The sequence below is a fragment of the Camelina sativa genome, chromosome 17, assembly GCF_030686135.1.
Source record: "Camelina sativa cultivar CO46 ecotype springtype chromosome 17, ASM3068613v1".
Taxonomy (NCBI): domain Eukaryota; kingdom Viridiplantae; phylum Streptophyta; class Magnoliopsida; order Brassicales; family Brassicaceae; genus Camelina; species Camelina sativa.
The window spans coordinates 6,025,776-6,040,126 of NC_141896.1; the positions used below are offsets into that span (position 1 = coordinate 6,025,776).

At 37.1% G+C, this 14,351-nt stretch overlaps 4 protein-coding genes, 1 long non-coding RNA gene and 2 pseudogenes across 8 annotated transcripts; 4 read left to right on the forward strand and 3 right to left on the reverse strand.

Annotated features, from left to right (window-relative positions):
* Positions 1-503: 503 nt before the first annotated feature.
* On the forward strand, positions 504-2,374 carry LOC104755701 (putative fucosyltransferase 7). Its single transcript, XM_010478138.2, has 2 exons — positions 504-702; positions 776-2,374. Exons 1-2 carry the CDS (start codon positions 585-587, stop codon positions 2,242-2,244), a joined length of 1,587 nt encoding a protein of 528 aa, XP_010476440.1. The 5' UTR covers positions 504-584; the 3' UTR covers positions 2,245-2,374.
* A 1,043-nt stretch (positions 2,375-3,417) lies between these two features.
* LOC104755702 (fucosyltransferase 6-like) lies at positions 3,418-6,883 on the forward strand. The gene is made up of 3 exons (XM_010478139.3): positions 3,418-4,001; positions 5,069-5,213; positions 5,285-6,883. Exons 1-3 carry the CDS (start codon positions 3,915-3,917, stop codon positions 6,733-6,735), a joined length of 1,683 nt encoding a protein of 560 aa, XP_010476441.1. The 5' UTR covers positions 3,418-3,914; the 3' UTR covers positions 6,736-6,883.
* A 27-nt stretch (positions 6,884-6,910) lies between these two features.
* On the reverse strand, positions 6,911-9,713 carry LOC147923353 (putative pentatricopeptide repeat-containing protein At1g13800 pseudogene; annotated as a pseudogene). The gene is made up of 2 exons (XR_015585744.1): positions 7,301-9,713; positions 6,911-7,152 (listed from the first exon to the last, which is right to left on the reverse strand). The product of XR_015585744.1 is annotated as a putative pentatricopeptide repeat-containing protein At1g13800 pseudogene (transcript).
* Positions 8,845-9,867, reverse strand: LOC104759212 (putative pentatricopeptide repeat-containing protein At1g13800 pseudogene; annotated as a pseudogene).
* Positions 9,868-10,004: 137 nt separating this feature from the next.
* On the forward strand, positions 10,005-11,850 carry LOC104759213 (putative fucosyltransferase 8). The gene is made up of 2 exons (XM_010482167.3): positions 10,005-10,104; positions 10,185-11,850. The coding sequence occupies exons 1-2, from the start codon at positions 10,005-10,007 to the stop codon at positions 11,648-11,650; spliced, it is 1,566 nt and encodes a 521-aa protein (XP_010480469.3). The 3' UTR covers positions 11,651-11,850.
* A 252-nt stretch (positions 11,851-12,102) lies between these two features.
* Positions 12,103-14,281, reverse strand: LOC147923354 (uncharacterized). 2 transcript variants are annotated; one of them, XR_015587376.1, is made up of 3 exons: positions 14,035-14,163; positions 13,626-13,948; positions 12,103-13,322 (listed from the first exon to the last, which is right to left on the reverse strand). It is a non-coding gene; the product is annotated as an uncharacterized LOC147923354 (long non-coding RNA). The 2 variants fall into 2 exon arrangements; XR_015587375.1 differs by lacking the exon at positions 12,103-13,322 and having other exon boundaries at positions 13,499-13,948; positions 14,035-14,281.
* Positions 12,200-13,860, forward strand: LOC104759214 (putative fucosyltransferase 9). Of its 2 annotated transcripts, none has more exons than XM_087496306.1 (2): positions 12,200-12,362; positions 12,431-13,860. In XM_087496306.1, exons 1-2 carry the CDS (start codon positions 12,224-12,226, stop codon positions 13,858-13,860), a joined length of 1,569 nt encoding a protein of 522 aa, XP_087352432.1. In that variant the 5' UTR covers positions 12,200-12,223. The 2 variants fall into 2 exon arrangements, with proteins under 2 accessions (XP_087352432.1, XP_087352431.1); XM_087496305.1 differs by having other exon boundaries at positions 12,224-12,335.
* Positions 14,282-14,351: the final 70 nt, after the last annotated feature.

Genomic DNA, 14,351 nt, shown 5'->3' on the forward strand with positions numbered 1-14,351 from the left:
TGAAAAGAGATCATCCAGATTTATCTTTGATAATAGTATTAGATGAGATGACCCATAGATGACAATATACATCAACATGTCCAAAACCGGATTGAAACTTTTGTTGAACCGTTGAAGGTACAGGTTATTCATATCAACCAAATTGAATTTGTCCACAAAACAGTTCAGAAAATGCTGCTCCATGACATATATATATATATATATATATATATATATATATATATATAATATTGTATTATTGTTTTGTTGAGATTTCAACATCAATTGCTTGTTGCTGATTAACACACAACTCTCTTATTTGCCATTTTTTAATTTGAGTACAAACACCAACATCAATTTTTTAATTGTAATAAATGGAAATACATGTAAATTATATTAAGCAAATCACACTATAAAATTGTTGGGGTCACTTTCGGAGTTCTTCAATTTTCACAGCGCAACACATTTAGGATATTTATAAACTTACAAGTTTCTTTGACTTGGTCATTGTAAGAGTTGTAAACTCTTTGATAACTTATAAACTCCTAACAATAATTGAAACTACTATCAATATATATCCGGTGAAGGTTTCCTGGTCTCTCGGTATGAAGATGAAGCTCATGATAACAACAATCTTGACTTGCTTACTACTTTGGTCGTTGATGTTATTATCCTTCTCCAACATCTTCAAACACCAGCTTCTTGGTGCTACGACAGTCAACGGTATGATCATTCATATTTTGACTTTCTTATTCAGAAATCATCCTTTTTGACTTAATATTTCATTTTCTTGCAGTATCTTCAAAGGTTTCCGTAAAACCGAGGGATAAACTGTTAGGAGGGCTTTTAACGGCTGATTTCGATGAAGATTCTTGTTTGAGTAGGTATCAGTCTTCCTTGTATCGCAAACCTTCGCCTTACAACACTTCTCAATACCTTGTCTCTAAACTTAGAAACTATGAGATGCTTCACAAGCGTTGCGGTCCAGGCACAGATGCTTACAAGATAGCAACAAAGAAGCTTGGTCATGATCATAATATGAATGTTGGAGATAAATCTGTTGGTGAATGCAAATATATTGTGTGGGTTGCTGTTTATGGGCTTGGAAACAGAATACTCACTCTTGCTTCTGTCTTCCTCTATGCTCTCTTGACAGACAGAATCATTCTTGTGGACCAACGCAAGGACATAAGTGATCTCTTCTGTGAGCCTTTTCCTGGTACTTCATGGTTACTCCCTCTTGATTTTCCATTGATGGGTAAGATAGATAGCTTCGACCGGGAATACTCACGTTGTCACGGAACAATGTTGAAGAATCATACCATTAACTCAACTACAATCCCATCGCATCTTTATCTTCATCTTCTCCATGATTACAGGGATCAAGACCAGAGATTCTTCTGCCAAAAGGATCATTCTTTAGTCGACAAAGTCCCTTGGCTGGTTGTCAAATCCAATCTTTACTTTATCCCATCTCTATGGTTAAACCCTAGTTTCCAACCCGAACTAATCAAGCTGTTCCCGCAGAAAGATACCGTATTCTACCACTTGGCTCGGTACCTATTTCACCCAACAAACCAAGTTTGGGGTATGGTCACTAGATCCTATAATGCATACTTATCAAGAGCAGACGAGATACTTGGGATTCAAGTAAGGGTCTTCAGCAGACAAACTAAATATTTCCAGCACGTAATGAACCAGATCGTAGCCTGTACACAAAGAGAGAAACTTTTACCTGAAACAGCTGCACAAGAAGAATCACAAGTAACAAATACAACAAAACCCCCAAAACTTAAAGCTGTCCTGGTCACATCTCTGAATCCAGGATACTCTAACAACCTAAAGAACATGTATTGGGAACGACCGACTTCAACAGGAGAGATAGTAAAAGTTTATCAGCCAAGTGGAGAAAGGTTTCAGCAAACAGACAAGAAACTTCACGACCAAAAGGCTCTAGCAGAGATGTACCTCCTAAGCTTAACTGATAAGCTTGTCACAAGCGCTTGGTCTACATTTGGATATGTAGCTCAAGGTCTTGGAGGGTTAAAGCCATGGATACTCTACACACCAAAGAAGTTCAAAACTCCTGATCCACCATGTGGTCGTGGTGTGTCCATGGAGCCTTGTTTCCTTACCCCTCCGGCTCATGGATGTGGAGCCAAAAAGGGTATTAACACAGCAAAAATCGTTCCTTTTGTAAGATATTGTGAGGATCTTAGACACTATGGGCTTAAGCTAGTTGGTGATACCAAAGATGAGTTATAGATTTAGTTTTACAAATTAAAACAGAGGATCTTTGATGAGTTATGATTTATTTGTGTAAAGGCAAATGTATACAGATGTTGTAAGAATCAAAACTTTGAAATAAATCATGGCTACTGCAATTTCAACCGAACAGGACCTTCTCTGTCGGATTCTTGAGCTCAAAGTCTTTGTTCTTGAAAACTCAACCACTACCCTAAAGATAGTTTTGGATAATCTAACAAAGGAAGTTATGGAATCGATGAGTTAACTCGCGAGTGATGAAGAGAAGCTCGCCTCCGTTGAATTATTCTTTTGTCAGCTAACCTAACCTATTTGGAGAAGAGGAGAAAACAGAGCATTTACAGTGATTTGGAGAAACTTAGGTTAAAAAGAAAAGAAAAAACACTCCCTACTTTTATTGGATATTTAATTTTGCATATCAGTTAAAATACTGTGGTAAAACCTTTTATGTTGAAATTTACTATTTTTTAAAAGCAATTATAGGATTTTTATAGTTGTTTAATTATATCTTGATGTCATAACATGTCGTAAAAATTAATATTAATTATCCTACTATATTAATTGAGAAGTACAAATATGAAACTAATCTTAAATGTGTAAAAAATTATATTTAATTGCTATTAGAAAAATTTAATTAATTAACTAATCTGTATTAATTACTAATAAACAAAAAAATTGTAGACATATCAAATTAAATAAAATCTACAAAAGTAAATAAAATTTATTAGAATCTAAACTAATTTATACTTGAAAAATAATAATTATTAAAAAATTAACAGCTAAAATTTTAAAAATCTAATTTAATAAAATCTACAACTACAAATTTTATCAATTTTTTTTACCAGAACAGGTTATTTTTTTTTATCAAAAATCTAATCGAATAAAATCTATATCAGTTCCGTTTAACAACTTAGATTTTAAAAATTAATAAATAACATAATAACAAAGTAAATTATTATAAATTTTTATCAAAGAAAATCAATTCGCGATTTTCCGCGGGTTAGTACCTAGTTTAATTTAATAAAAAAGTTATTTGAAAAAACTTAATAAATTAAGAATGACAAATAATTATAAAGTTGGGCGGTAACATGTGTCAGAAATTGAAATTTATAATCTAATTTTAGATATTATATATATATATATATACATATGTGTGCTGAAAATAAGAAAATTATCATTTCCTATTACAGAGTCAATGTTTTCTTACCTATTCAAAAGTTACTGCATATCACAAAATTTAATGTTCAAAGATTATTTTCCATGTTAACTTTGAACTATTAAGCTTTTTTTGGGAAACCAAATAATATCTTCTTATGACTATTGACCTAAATATATATAAACTACACAAATATGGAAATAATTATAAAGACATAACCTTATCACTTTTTTTTTTATACATATGAACGTTTTTTAATATTATTACTCTCTCTTTTTTTTTGCTGAAAAAAAAAAACGAAATCCTCTGTTTTTCTTTTGTATCTTCTTTTCACTTTCTTCTTTTTCTTTGTTTCGGTTTTTTTTTTTGGGTTTCTTTTCTTAATGTTTCTTCTTTCGTCTTGATCGATTTTGATTTCTTCTTTGGTTGCTTTACCTCAAAAACTGTGTTCCTTTTCTTCACAAATATTCCTTAAGTTATATGTGTTTTTGATTTTTATAGTTTGATAAACAGTATGGACACCAAAAAACCATCCGATCCTTATGTTAAAGAACAAACACATTGTCAAAGACCAGCTCAACCATCATCAACTCAATGCAAGGTACGTTACAAATTTATATACAATTTTTCTGTTCATATTTTATGTACACATTCATCAATATATACTTTAATTTTAGGTATATCAAAAATATGAACAAAATTTCATGTGATAAAATAATAAATCTTATGTATGATTCAGTGGTCTTAATACGATCTTTTGATTAGTGATCTCAAAACAGTTTTCCAGTTATACATGTTGAACATTCATCCTCTAAAAAAACCTTTATGTCACTGATGTTGATTTTGGTTCCTTGGTTTAGGCTGGTTTAATCATTGATTTTGGTTTGGTTTAGTGAAAGGTCGGGGATAGGCTGTTTATCTCTTAATTTTGAGTTTAGCTGTTACAAACTTATTTAATTTCCATACGTTTTAACAATTGACCGACTTAATTCCCCATATTACATACGTTTTCATTAGGAAAAAAAACAGTCGTTTAGTAGTTGCAATAAGTTTTCTATAAGAAACCCGACTTGCTTAGCTAAACAAACATTAAGGGAGTAAAAAGTTACATAATTAGGCTGTTTTAGGAAGCTAGGGATTGGCTTTATCAATCAATAAGATGTATAATAAAAATCGAATTTGTTTACTTTTCTTTATTATTTCTTCGTAGTCAACAACGCGAACTTCCGGATCTGATTAATCTTATTTCCATAGACGAAATAATAGAATATGATTAGTCAAATTCACAAACTAATACGTGACATGTGATGTATGGTTTACATTCCAAGTTCTCAACATTATGAGGCTTGTTGCTTATTCCTTCCTTCATGTTAATAATACTACACAGCTTGATGATGAGTCACATAAATCGAAGATCAAAGACTTTTATATTATATAAATATTAAACAAATGTGGAGTCACGTTACGAAGTTCGTTGATCGTCACAACTTAACAATGACCTATTAGAATATTCAAAACACTTTGCATTATACAGATTACGACATTGTTTCTTCACCTTTAGTTAAGAATCAGAAGTTGAACTCACGCTAGATATATAACTCTTTTTGAATCATCTCTTTGTTATAACTGATCAAACTCTTTTAAGTCAACATGTATCAAAAATTTCAGATCTCCGGCGAAGTTTTCAGCAGTTTGGGTTCGAAGATGAAGTTTCTGCTAGCAGTCATTAGTAGTGGCTTACTAATTTGGTCTGTAGTGTTGTTATCATCCTCAACCAACTTCAACAGCCAGCTTCTTGTTGCTACATCCAACGGTAAATAAAACCACATTTTTGGTGTAACTAGAGAGAATTACTCTTTTTGACTTTATAGTTCTTGTTAACAGATTCAAAGGAACCTGAAACACCGAGGGATAAACTGATCGGAGGGCTTTTAACCGCTGATTTCGATGAAGGTTCTTGCCAGAGTAGGTATCAACAATCTTTGTTGTACCGCAAGCCTTCACCGTACAAGCCTTCTGAGTACCTCATCTCTAAGCTTAGAAACTACGAGAAGCTTCACAAGCGTTGCGGTCCTGGCACAGATGCTTACAAGAAAGCAACAGAGATTCTTGGTCATGATGATGAGAATTATGCAGAAAAATCTGTTGGTGAATGCAGATACATCGTGTGGGTTGCGGTTTACGGTCTTGGGAACAGAATACTTACTCTTGCCTCTGTCTTCCTCTACGCTATGTTGACTGAGAGAGTCGTTCTTGTTGATCAAAGCAAAGATATAAGTGATCTCTTCTGCGAGCCGTTTCCAGGTACCTCATGGTTGCTTCCTCTTGAATTCCCATTGATGAAACAGATCAACGGCTACAACATGAGATACTCTCGTTGTTACGGAACAATGTTGAACAATCATGCCATCAACTCGACTTTGATCCCGCCGCATCTGTATCTTCACATTCTTCATGATTCAAGAGACAATGACAAGATGTTCTTCTGCCAAAAGGATCAGTCTTTAGTCGACAAAGTCCCTTGGTTGATTGTCAAAGCCAACGTCTACTTTGTTCCTTCTCTATGGTTGAATCCAACTTTCCAAACCGAACTAATGAAGATGTTCCCGCAGAAAGAAGCAGTCTTTCACCATCTGGCTCGGTATCTTTTTCACCCCACTAACCAAGTTTGGGGCTTGATCACAAGATCCTACAATGCTTACTTATCAAGAGCAGACGAGACGCTCGGGATTCAAGTACGGATCTTCAGCGATCGACCTGGATACTTTCAGCATGTTATGGATCAGGTTGTCTCTTGTGTACAAAGAGAGAAACTCTTACCTGAGGCAGCTGCACAAGAAGAACCAAAAGTCAATATCTCGCAAAGACAGAAACTTAAGGCTGTTCTTGTCACATCGTTGTATCCAGAGTACTCTGACAACTTAAAGAACATGTATTGGGAAAGACCGACTTCAACAGGAGAGATAATTGAAGTTTATCAGCCAAGTGGAGAAAGGGTTCAACAAACAGACAAGAAGCTTCACGACCAAAAGGCTCTCGCCGAGATGTATCTTCTAAGTCTAACTGATAACATTGTCACAAGCGCAAGGTCTACATTTGGATATGTTGCTCATAGTCTTGGAGGGTTAAAGCCATGGTTACTCTATCAGCCAACAGGTCCAACAGCTCCTAATCCTCCGTGTATTCGATCCACGTCGATGGACCCTTGTCACCTTACTCCTCCGTCTCATGGATGTGAAGCCGATTGGGGAACTGACTCAGGGAAGGTAGTTCCTTTTGTAAGGCATTGTGAGGATCGTGGGAACGATGGGCTTAAGCTATTTGATGAGTTATAGATCTTATTTTACTATAGCTGCTTCTATTGGATTGTGAGTTACTAAAACAGAGAATCTTTGATGAATTCTTCTGATTGTATGTAATGTAACAATCAAAGTTTTTATCTTTTTTTTAGAGTCGTCAATAATTATATCATTTAGTGTCTAATTATATATACACAAATAAACAGGAATCATGTTGGAATGGTTAATGGAATTTCTTAACACTTTAAAGTTTACAGTTACATACTCTGTATTAGTATGTTAATGCACAGAAACAATTTTAAAAACATTTACATTTACTTACGAATCAAAGTCAGTAAGGCTTTGTCGTTTACATCCTCCGATCCTAGGTGTCAGCCACCTTTGAAAATCCTCTGTTTCAGAGCATCTGATACCTCGTCCTTCTTGGTGATTTTATCATGCTTACCTGAATCCCTGCATCGGGTAGTGTTGTGGATTAGGAATCAAAATATTCTCACATTCAATAGTATACGAATCAAAAACATCATTTACCAAATGTTAAAAACATAGAACTGGTTAAGTCTCTAGGAACAAGATTCTCTGTGATAAGCAAAGTTTCTACCTTTATGTTTCCTCTGTTCTCAAGCTCCATAGGAAACGGCGAAACGCAGCGGTCCCATCTCGGTCCTTTTTTCTTTCCCGAAGAAGAAGTGCATTGACATGAACAGAGAGCTCACATCCTCATATACGGGTGATGCAGAACCAAATGTCTTGTCAACTGATAAAGAACTCTATTCTTAATACATGTAACCGTGTTTCTTGACCTTCTAGATATAATCTCTCTTCATAAATTTTTGGATCATCTTCTACGAAGTATCTTGGCCATTAATCTAGCATAGTGAACTATAAACACGGAAGTTTCAGTTGGCTCAATCTTCTTTTCCGACATCTCTTGCATAAGTGTGACCGCCTTATGTACAGATCCATTCCTAAAACAACAAGCTATTAGTGCTGTGTAAGGCATAGCATCAGGCTCCAATCCACTACCTATCATTTCATCAAAGATCTTTTCCGCCTTTTGAAGATCCGGAATCTTGCACTGCTGATCAATCAATACCGTGTAGTAGACAACGTCTGGTTTAACAACAAAGGCTTCCATTTCCATCTTCATATCCAAGTGTGGCATATTATTGAGCAAAACTGTGTATGTTACCACATCAGGTTTGACATTTTTCCTCTTCATGTCTTGAAAAAGAGCATAGGCTTGCTCTAACTCGTTTAACCGGCAATAGGTGTTAATCATGATTGTGTAAGTGAACAAATCAGGGATAATCTCTTTGGTAACTAATGTTTCAAAAAGCTTCTGGGCTTTTCTCACATTATTAACTCGACACCAAGCACCAATTAACCTTCCATACATGCACTTCCCAGGCTCAACTCCAAGTTTTGACATTCGACGTAGTAAGTCTCGAGCTTTGCCGATATAATCATTGTTGGCGCAAAGACTAGTGAATAGTGTGAAATATACATTCTTGGGAAGAGGGAATTCTAGTGTACTGACTCGTTCAAAGGCCTGATCAAGACAGCCAGCTTCAATATAACCTTTTACCATACTTACATCGTTTTCCCGAGATGGATGTTTCAAACTCTTGTAGAAAGCTTCAGCCTTGTCTATTCTACCAGCAGCAAAGGAGCCTTCAATGACCATGCTGTGTGTAACGGAAGTGGGGTTTACACCACAATCTTCCATCCGTTTTAGAGTTTCGCGTGCCTTTTCTGCAAGGTCGTTCCTAGCTAATCCACCGGCAAGAACACTGTATGCAAGACAATCAGGTTTTTTACCTGTTGTTTCCATTTCAGTCATCAAATGAGAGGCCTCAAAACATTTACCTTGTAGACAGAAACCACCTATCAAAGTCGTGTAGTTGATGACGTCAGGAGCTATTCCTTTACCCGTCATCTCTCGAAACAACTTAATAGCTTCCTCTACTTTGCCAAGCTTTCCCAAAGCATCAAATGCGACATTGTAGCAAACCCTATCAAGAGAGATGTTCATCTCTCTAAACTTTTCAAATCAAAAATAAGCTTCCGAGAACTTTCCCATCTGACAAATGCACTGAAGGACTGAGCTTACAATCACACGATTTATTCTTACATTTTTCTCCATCATTTTACAAAAAACATCCAAAGCTCTAGGTATATTTATATTCATATTCTTGCGATGTCCTTCAATGATCGCAGAGTAAACATAGACATGCGGATCAATCTCAAGTTCCTCCATGTCAAGAACAACTTTTTCAGCATCTTCTATATTCATCTCATTACATAAACCACGGACCACTTTGTGATATGAAATTCCAAGATCACTCTTATCCACCAGAATATTCGCTTCCCTCAGTAGTTGGAGTAGAAGACAAGCTATACCTGACATGTTATTTAAACAGAGTCCTTCAATGAAAGTCATATAAAACAGACAAGGCTTCCTCGTCTCAGAGTCAAACAGTCTTCTAAGAAACTTCTCTAGTCCTTTTATATCCTCGTTTCTATGCAATGCTTGAACCATAAGCACATAACTATGCGCATCCACATCCAAACCCAGCCGCTCTATCTGCAAGAAACTAGCCACCGCCAGACTGTATTTTCCAGAAGCAATCATACGGTTCATCATCAAATTCAATGCTTTTATATCTGGACCACATCCTAAGGGACTAGTCTGGAAGAATGTATCGATAGCTTTGTCAAACATCTCAAGATTAGAATAAGCTTTAACAAAGGCACTGGAGAGGCTCCTCAACAACAGCAATGACCCTTCTCCCTCCTCTTCTGCTTCTCCAATGGCATTAAACAAATCCATGACAGTGAAACCACGTCCCTCATCTCCTTTACTAATGAATCCCACAAAAAAAGGATCCAACTTCTGATCCAAACCACAACCACAAACGATTCTGATCACAGCTGCATAAGCTTGGAGACTAGGCAGAGAACCATTTCCTTCAATTCGTTTTAGAAACGACAAAGCAAGAAAAGGATCATCCGAAACCTGTTAAACCGGTGGTACCACTAACTGTACCGACTTCTCAAGATCAAGATTGTACGGCCAAAGAAGGAGAGGCAGGTCACTTCACTTCCAGTCCCACACCCTATGACAGATCAGACTGTATTAACAGAAGAGATAAGAAGCTTCACCATCAATGTTGTGTCCACCACCACCTACGGTTATAGTATGCATAAAACATTTATATCTATACTACTAAAGTAGCAAGGTTTTTAGCCAAAATTAGAATCCGAGGGTTAATCTCATTTCAGGTCTTTCAAATCACTTGAAGATGAGGCTCATGGTAATCTCTTTCTTACTATTTTGGTCGTTGATGTTACTATCATTTTTCAACATCTTCAACCACCAGTTTCATAATGCTACAACCAATGGTAACATCATTCATCTTTTTTGGTCTTGTTTACTCAAGAAATGCTCCTTTGGCTTAGTATACTTCATGTTCCTGTAATAGGTTCCGGAAAACCGAGGGATAAACTGTTAGGAGGGCTGCTTACTGAAGAGTTTGATGAAGATTCTTGCTTGAGTAGGTATCAGTCTTCCTTGTATCGCAAGCCTTCACCATACAAACCATCCAAATATCTTATCTCTAAGCTTAGAAGCTATGAGAAGCTTCACAAGCGTTGCGGTCCAGGCACAAAAGCTTACAAGAAAGCAACAGAGAATCTTGGTCGTCATGATGGTAGATACGAGAATTATTCAAGCAAATCTGTTGGTGAATGCAGATACATTGTGTGGATTGCTGTTTACGGGCTTGGAAACAGAATACTTACTCTTGCCTCTGTCTTCCTCTACGCTCTCTTGACTGAGAGAGTCATGCTTGTTGACCAACGCAAGGACATAAGTGATCTCTTCTGTGAGCCTTTTCCGGGTACTTCATGGCTACTCCCTTTGGATTTCCCACTCACAGATCAGCTAGATAGCTTCAACAAGGAAGATTCACGTTGTTATGGAACAATGTTGAAGAATCATGCCATGAACTTCACTACGATAGAAAGCATCATTCCCTCGTACCTTTGTTTCTATCTTATTCATGATTACGAGGATCATGATAAGATGTTCTTTTGTGAAAGAGATCAAAGTCTCATCATGCAAGTCCCCTGGTTGGTCTTCAACACAAACCTTTACTTTATTCCATCTTTATGGCTGATCCCTAGTTTCCAAACCGAACTAAGCAAGCTATTCCCACAGAAAGAAACAGTCTTTCACCATCTGGCTCGCTATCTAATTCACCCCACAAACCAAGTTTGGGGTATGATCACAAGATCCTACAATACTTATTTATCAAGAGCGGACGAGAGACTCGGGATTCAAGTACGCGTGTTTAGCAAGCCGGCTGGATATTTCCAGCACGTCATGAACCAAATCCTAGCTTGTGCACAAAGAGAGAAACTATTACCGGAAGTGTTTGCTTCAGAACCACAAGTCATCGTCACTAATACATCAAGAAGCCCAAAACTCAAAGCTGTTCTTGTCACATCTCTTTACCCAGAGTACTCGGAGAAACTAAGGAGTATGTACTGGGAAGGTCCGAGTTCAACAGGAGAGATGATACAAGTTTACCAACCAAGCCAAGAAATGTATCAGCAAACAGACAAGAAGCTTCACGACCAAAAGGCACTCGCTGAGATATATCTTCTAAGTTTAATGGACTACATTGTCACGAGCGACTCATCTACGTTCGGATACGTTGCTCAAGGTCTTGGAGGATTAAAGCCATGGATACTCTACAAGCCAAAGAACCACACAGCTCCTGACCCACCATGTGTTCGAGCCGTGTCGATGGAGCCATGTTTCCTTAGAGCTCCACTGTATGGTTGTCAAGCTAAGAAAGTGAAGACCACCCCTTTTGTTAAGTATTGTGAGGATCGGATCACAGGCCTTAAGCTAGTTGATCCCGCAGATCACAGGCTTCTCTGACAGACAGACCTTCATGAAATATTTTGAATTCGAATCTTTTCAGAAAAATTATTAATTTTGGTTTCATGGTAGCTAATTTATATAATTTTAACCTTTGCTGTATTATTAATTCTCATCTACTTATGTTTTAATTTTGTATTTTTATTCAACACAGATTTGCATATTTTATTCCATAAATATAAAGTTAATAATTAAGAGCATTTCACTATTATGAAAACAGATACTTACAAAAAGTACTATGGAAACATATTATTGAATCATAAATTGTGAGATTCTCTTTCAAAACATTTTTAGTATTATTAAAATTTGTTTTTTTTTTTCTCAAATTAAGATTTGTTTAAGAAAAAATAAGAATAACAAACCTAAGAAATATCTCTTTGCAGTATTTAAGATATATATTAGTAAGATAATTAGAAGCAAACCTATTAGTTTTCATTTCCTTCACCTCTTGATAGTCTCATAACATATTTCATTTCCATCTCTTTCATCCTCAAACCATAATCAGTATTAACATCATACGTGCAACAAAGTGGAAAACAGGAAGAAATCATCTCAATCAGACTTGTCTCCGGTATGAAGTTAACGATAACAATCACCACGTCCTTAGTACTTAGCTTGGTGTTGCTACTACTATCATCCTCCAACATCTTCAACCGCGACAAGTCTGATTTTACATTCAATGCAGGTAACAAGACCATTCATCTTTTTATGGGTTAATTTACTTCAGCAGAAACAAAAATCTCACTCATCTTCTCTCTCTATCATCTTCTTAAAAAAAAGGTTCTAAACAACCGAGGGATAAACTGCTAGGAGGGCTTCTTGCCACAGAGTTTGATGAGAAATCTTGCTTGAGTAGGTATCAGCAGCCGTCTTTGCGCAAACCTTCACCATACAAACCATCGAAATATCTTGTTGCTAAGCTAAGAAGTTACGAGATACTTCACAAGCATTGCGGTCCTGGCACAAAGGCTTACAAGAGAGCTACAGAGCAGCTTGGTAACAACTATGTAAGAAGCTCTGGTGATCATGAGTGTCGTTATGTAGTGTGGATGCCTATGTTTGGGCTGGGAAACAGAATGCTTTCTCTGGTCTCTGTCTTCCTCTATGCTCTCTTGACAGAGAGAGTCGTTCTTGTTGACCAACGGAATGATATTCCTGACCTCTTCTGCGAGCCTTTTCCGGAGTCTTCCTGGCTACTTCCTCTGGATTTTCCATTGACGGATCAGTTAGATAGCTTCAACCGGACACACCCGCGTTGTTACGGGACAATGTTGAAGAATCATGCCATTAACACAACCACAATACCGTCACATCTTTATCTTGATATTTTCCATGATTCCAGGGATCATGATAAGATGTTCTTCTGTGAAGGAGATCAAGCTTTCCTTGGCAAAGTCCCTTGGCTTGTCGTCAAATCCAACCTTTACTTTGTTCCATCTCTATGGTTGATCCCAAGTTTCCAAGACGAACTCATTAAGCTATTCCCACAGAAAGATACCGTCTTTCATCATTTGGCTCGGTATCTTTTTCACCCAACAAACCAAGTCTGGGGTATGATCACTAGGTCCTACAATGCATACTTATCTAGAGCAGATGAGAGACTTGGGATTCAAATACGAGTGTTTAGCAAACCCGCTGGATATTTTAAGCACGTGATGGATCAGATCCTATCCTGTACACAAAGAGAGAAACTTCTGCCTGAATTGGCCACACGAGAATCACAAGTCACTAACACATCATCAACAAGCCCAAAGCTTAAAGCTGTGCTGGTCACATCTCTGCATCCAGAGTACTCTGATAAACTACAGAACATGTATTTGGAACGACCAAGTTGGACAGGAGAGATCATTGAAGTTTATCAGCCAAGTGGAGAAAAAGTTCAACAAACAGACAAGAAGGTTCATGACCAAAAGGCGCTTGCCGAAATCTACCTCCTAAGCCTAACTGATAAACTTGTCACAAGCACAAGGTCTACCTTTGGATATGTAGCTCAAGGTCTTGGAGGGTTAAAGCCATGGATACTCTACGAACCAAGGAACCGCAGAGCTCCTGATCCACCATGTGTTAGGGCCATGTCGATGGAGCCTTGTTTTCTTAGAGCTCCTCTCCATGGTTGTCAAGCCAAGGCAATCAAAATCTCCCCTTTTGTTAGGTATTGTGAGGATTGGACCACAGGTCTTAAGGTAGTTGATGTCTCAGATGAATTTTGATAGTAACGTTAGCTTCATCTTCTTTTGTTATGTTATGTTCATCATTGGCTTTGGATTGTATCTTGTACACAAAGAGAGAAACTGTTACCTGAATTTAGAATCACAATAAACTAAAATATCAAGAACACCTAAACTTAATAGCTGTTTTGGTCACATCTCTCAATCCAGACTTACAAAGATCGGAGCCTTGGGGTTAAGGTATTTGATTACCCAGATGATCGGAGAACTGTAACTGTTACTCTCCATCTTCGTTGCCCAAAATTTGTGTAACTTCAGTTTCGCGACAATGGTGAGATGGTATCGTACATCGCCGTATTTCAATTTCTCTCTGATCTCGGCGAAGTTGCCGACTAATTTCAACGACGCGACGACGATTTGCAAAATCAGTGAGTCAGATCGCGAGTCACTTCTATTTTCCCACAAGTAGAAAGATGAGCACGTGACTAGCACACGTTTTATTCAGTATCCTACTTTACTTCTACAGAATTGCA

Bases quoted from the DNA above. Each gene is read 5' to 3' on its own strand.
- LOC104755701 (XM_010478138.2), top strand. From the start codon at position 585: ATGAAGATGAAGCTCATGATAACAACAATCTTGACTTGCTTACTACTT. The intron at 703-775 runs GTATGATCATTC...ATTTTCTTGCAG, and splicing joins TGGTGCTACGACAGTCAACG to TATCTTCAAAGGTTTCCGTA.
- LOC104755702 (XM_010478139.3), top strand. From the start codon at position 3,915: ATGGACACCAAAAAACCATCCGATCCTTATGTTAAAGAACAAACACAT. The intron at 4,002-5,068 runs GTACGTTACAAA...CAAAAATTTCAG, and splicing joins CATCATCAACTCAATGCAAG to ATCTCCGGCGAAGTTTTCAG. The intron at 5,214-5,284 runs GTAAATAAAACC...TCTTGTTAACAG, and splicing joins TCTTGTTGCTACATCCAACG to ATTCAAAGGAACCTGAAACA.
- LOC104759213 (XM_010482167.3), top strand. From the start codon at position 10,005: ATGAGGCTCATGGTAATCTCTTTCTTACTATTTTGGTCGTTGATGTTA. The intron at 10,105-10,184 runs GTAACATCATTC...TTCCTGTAATAG, and splicing joins TCATAATGCTACAACCAATG to GTTCCGGAAAACCGAGGGAT.
- LOC104759214 (XM_087496306.1), top strand. From the start codon at position 12,224: ATGAAGTTAACGATAACAATCACCACGTCCTTAGTACTTAGCTTGGTG. The intron at 12,363-12,430 runs GTTAATTTACTT...CTTAAAAAAAAG, and splicing joins GACCATTCATCTTTTTATGG to GTTCTAAACAACCGAGGGAT.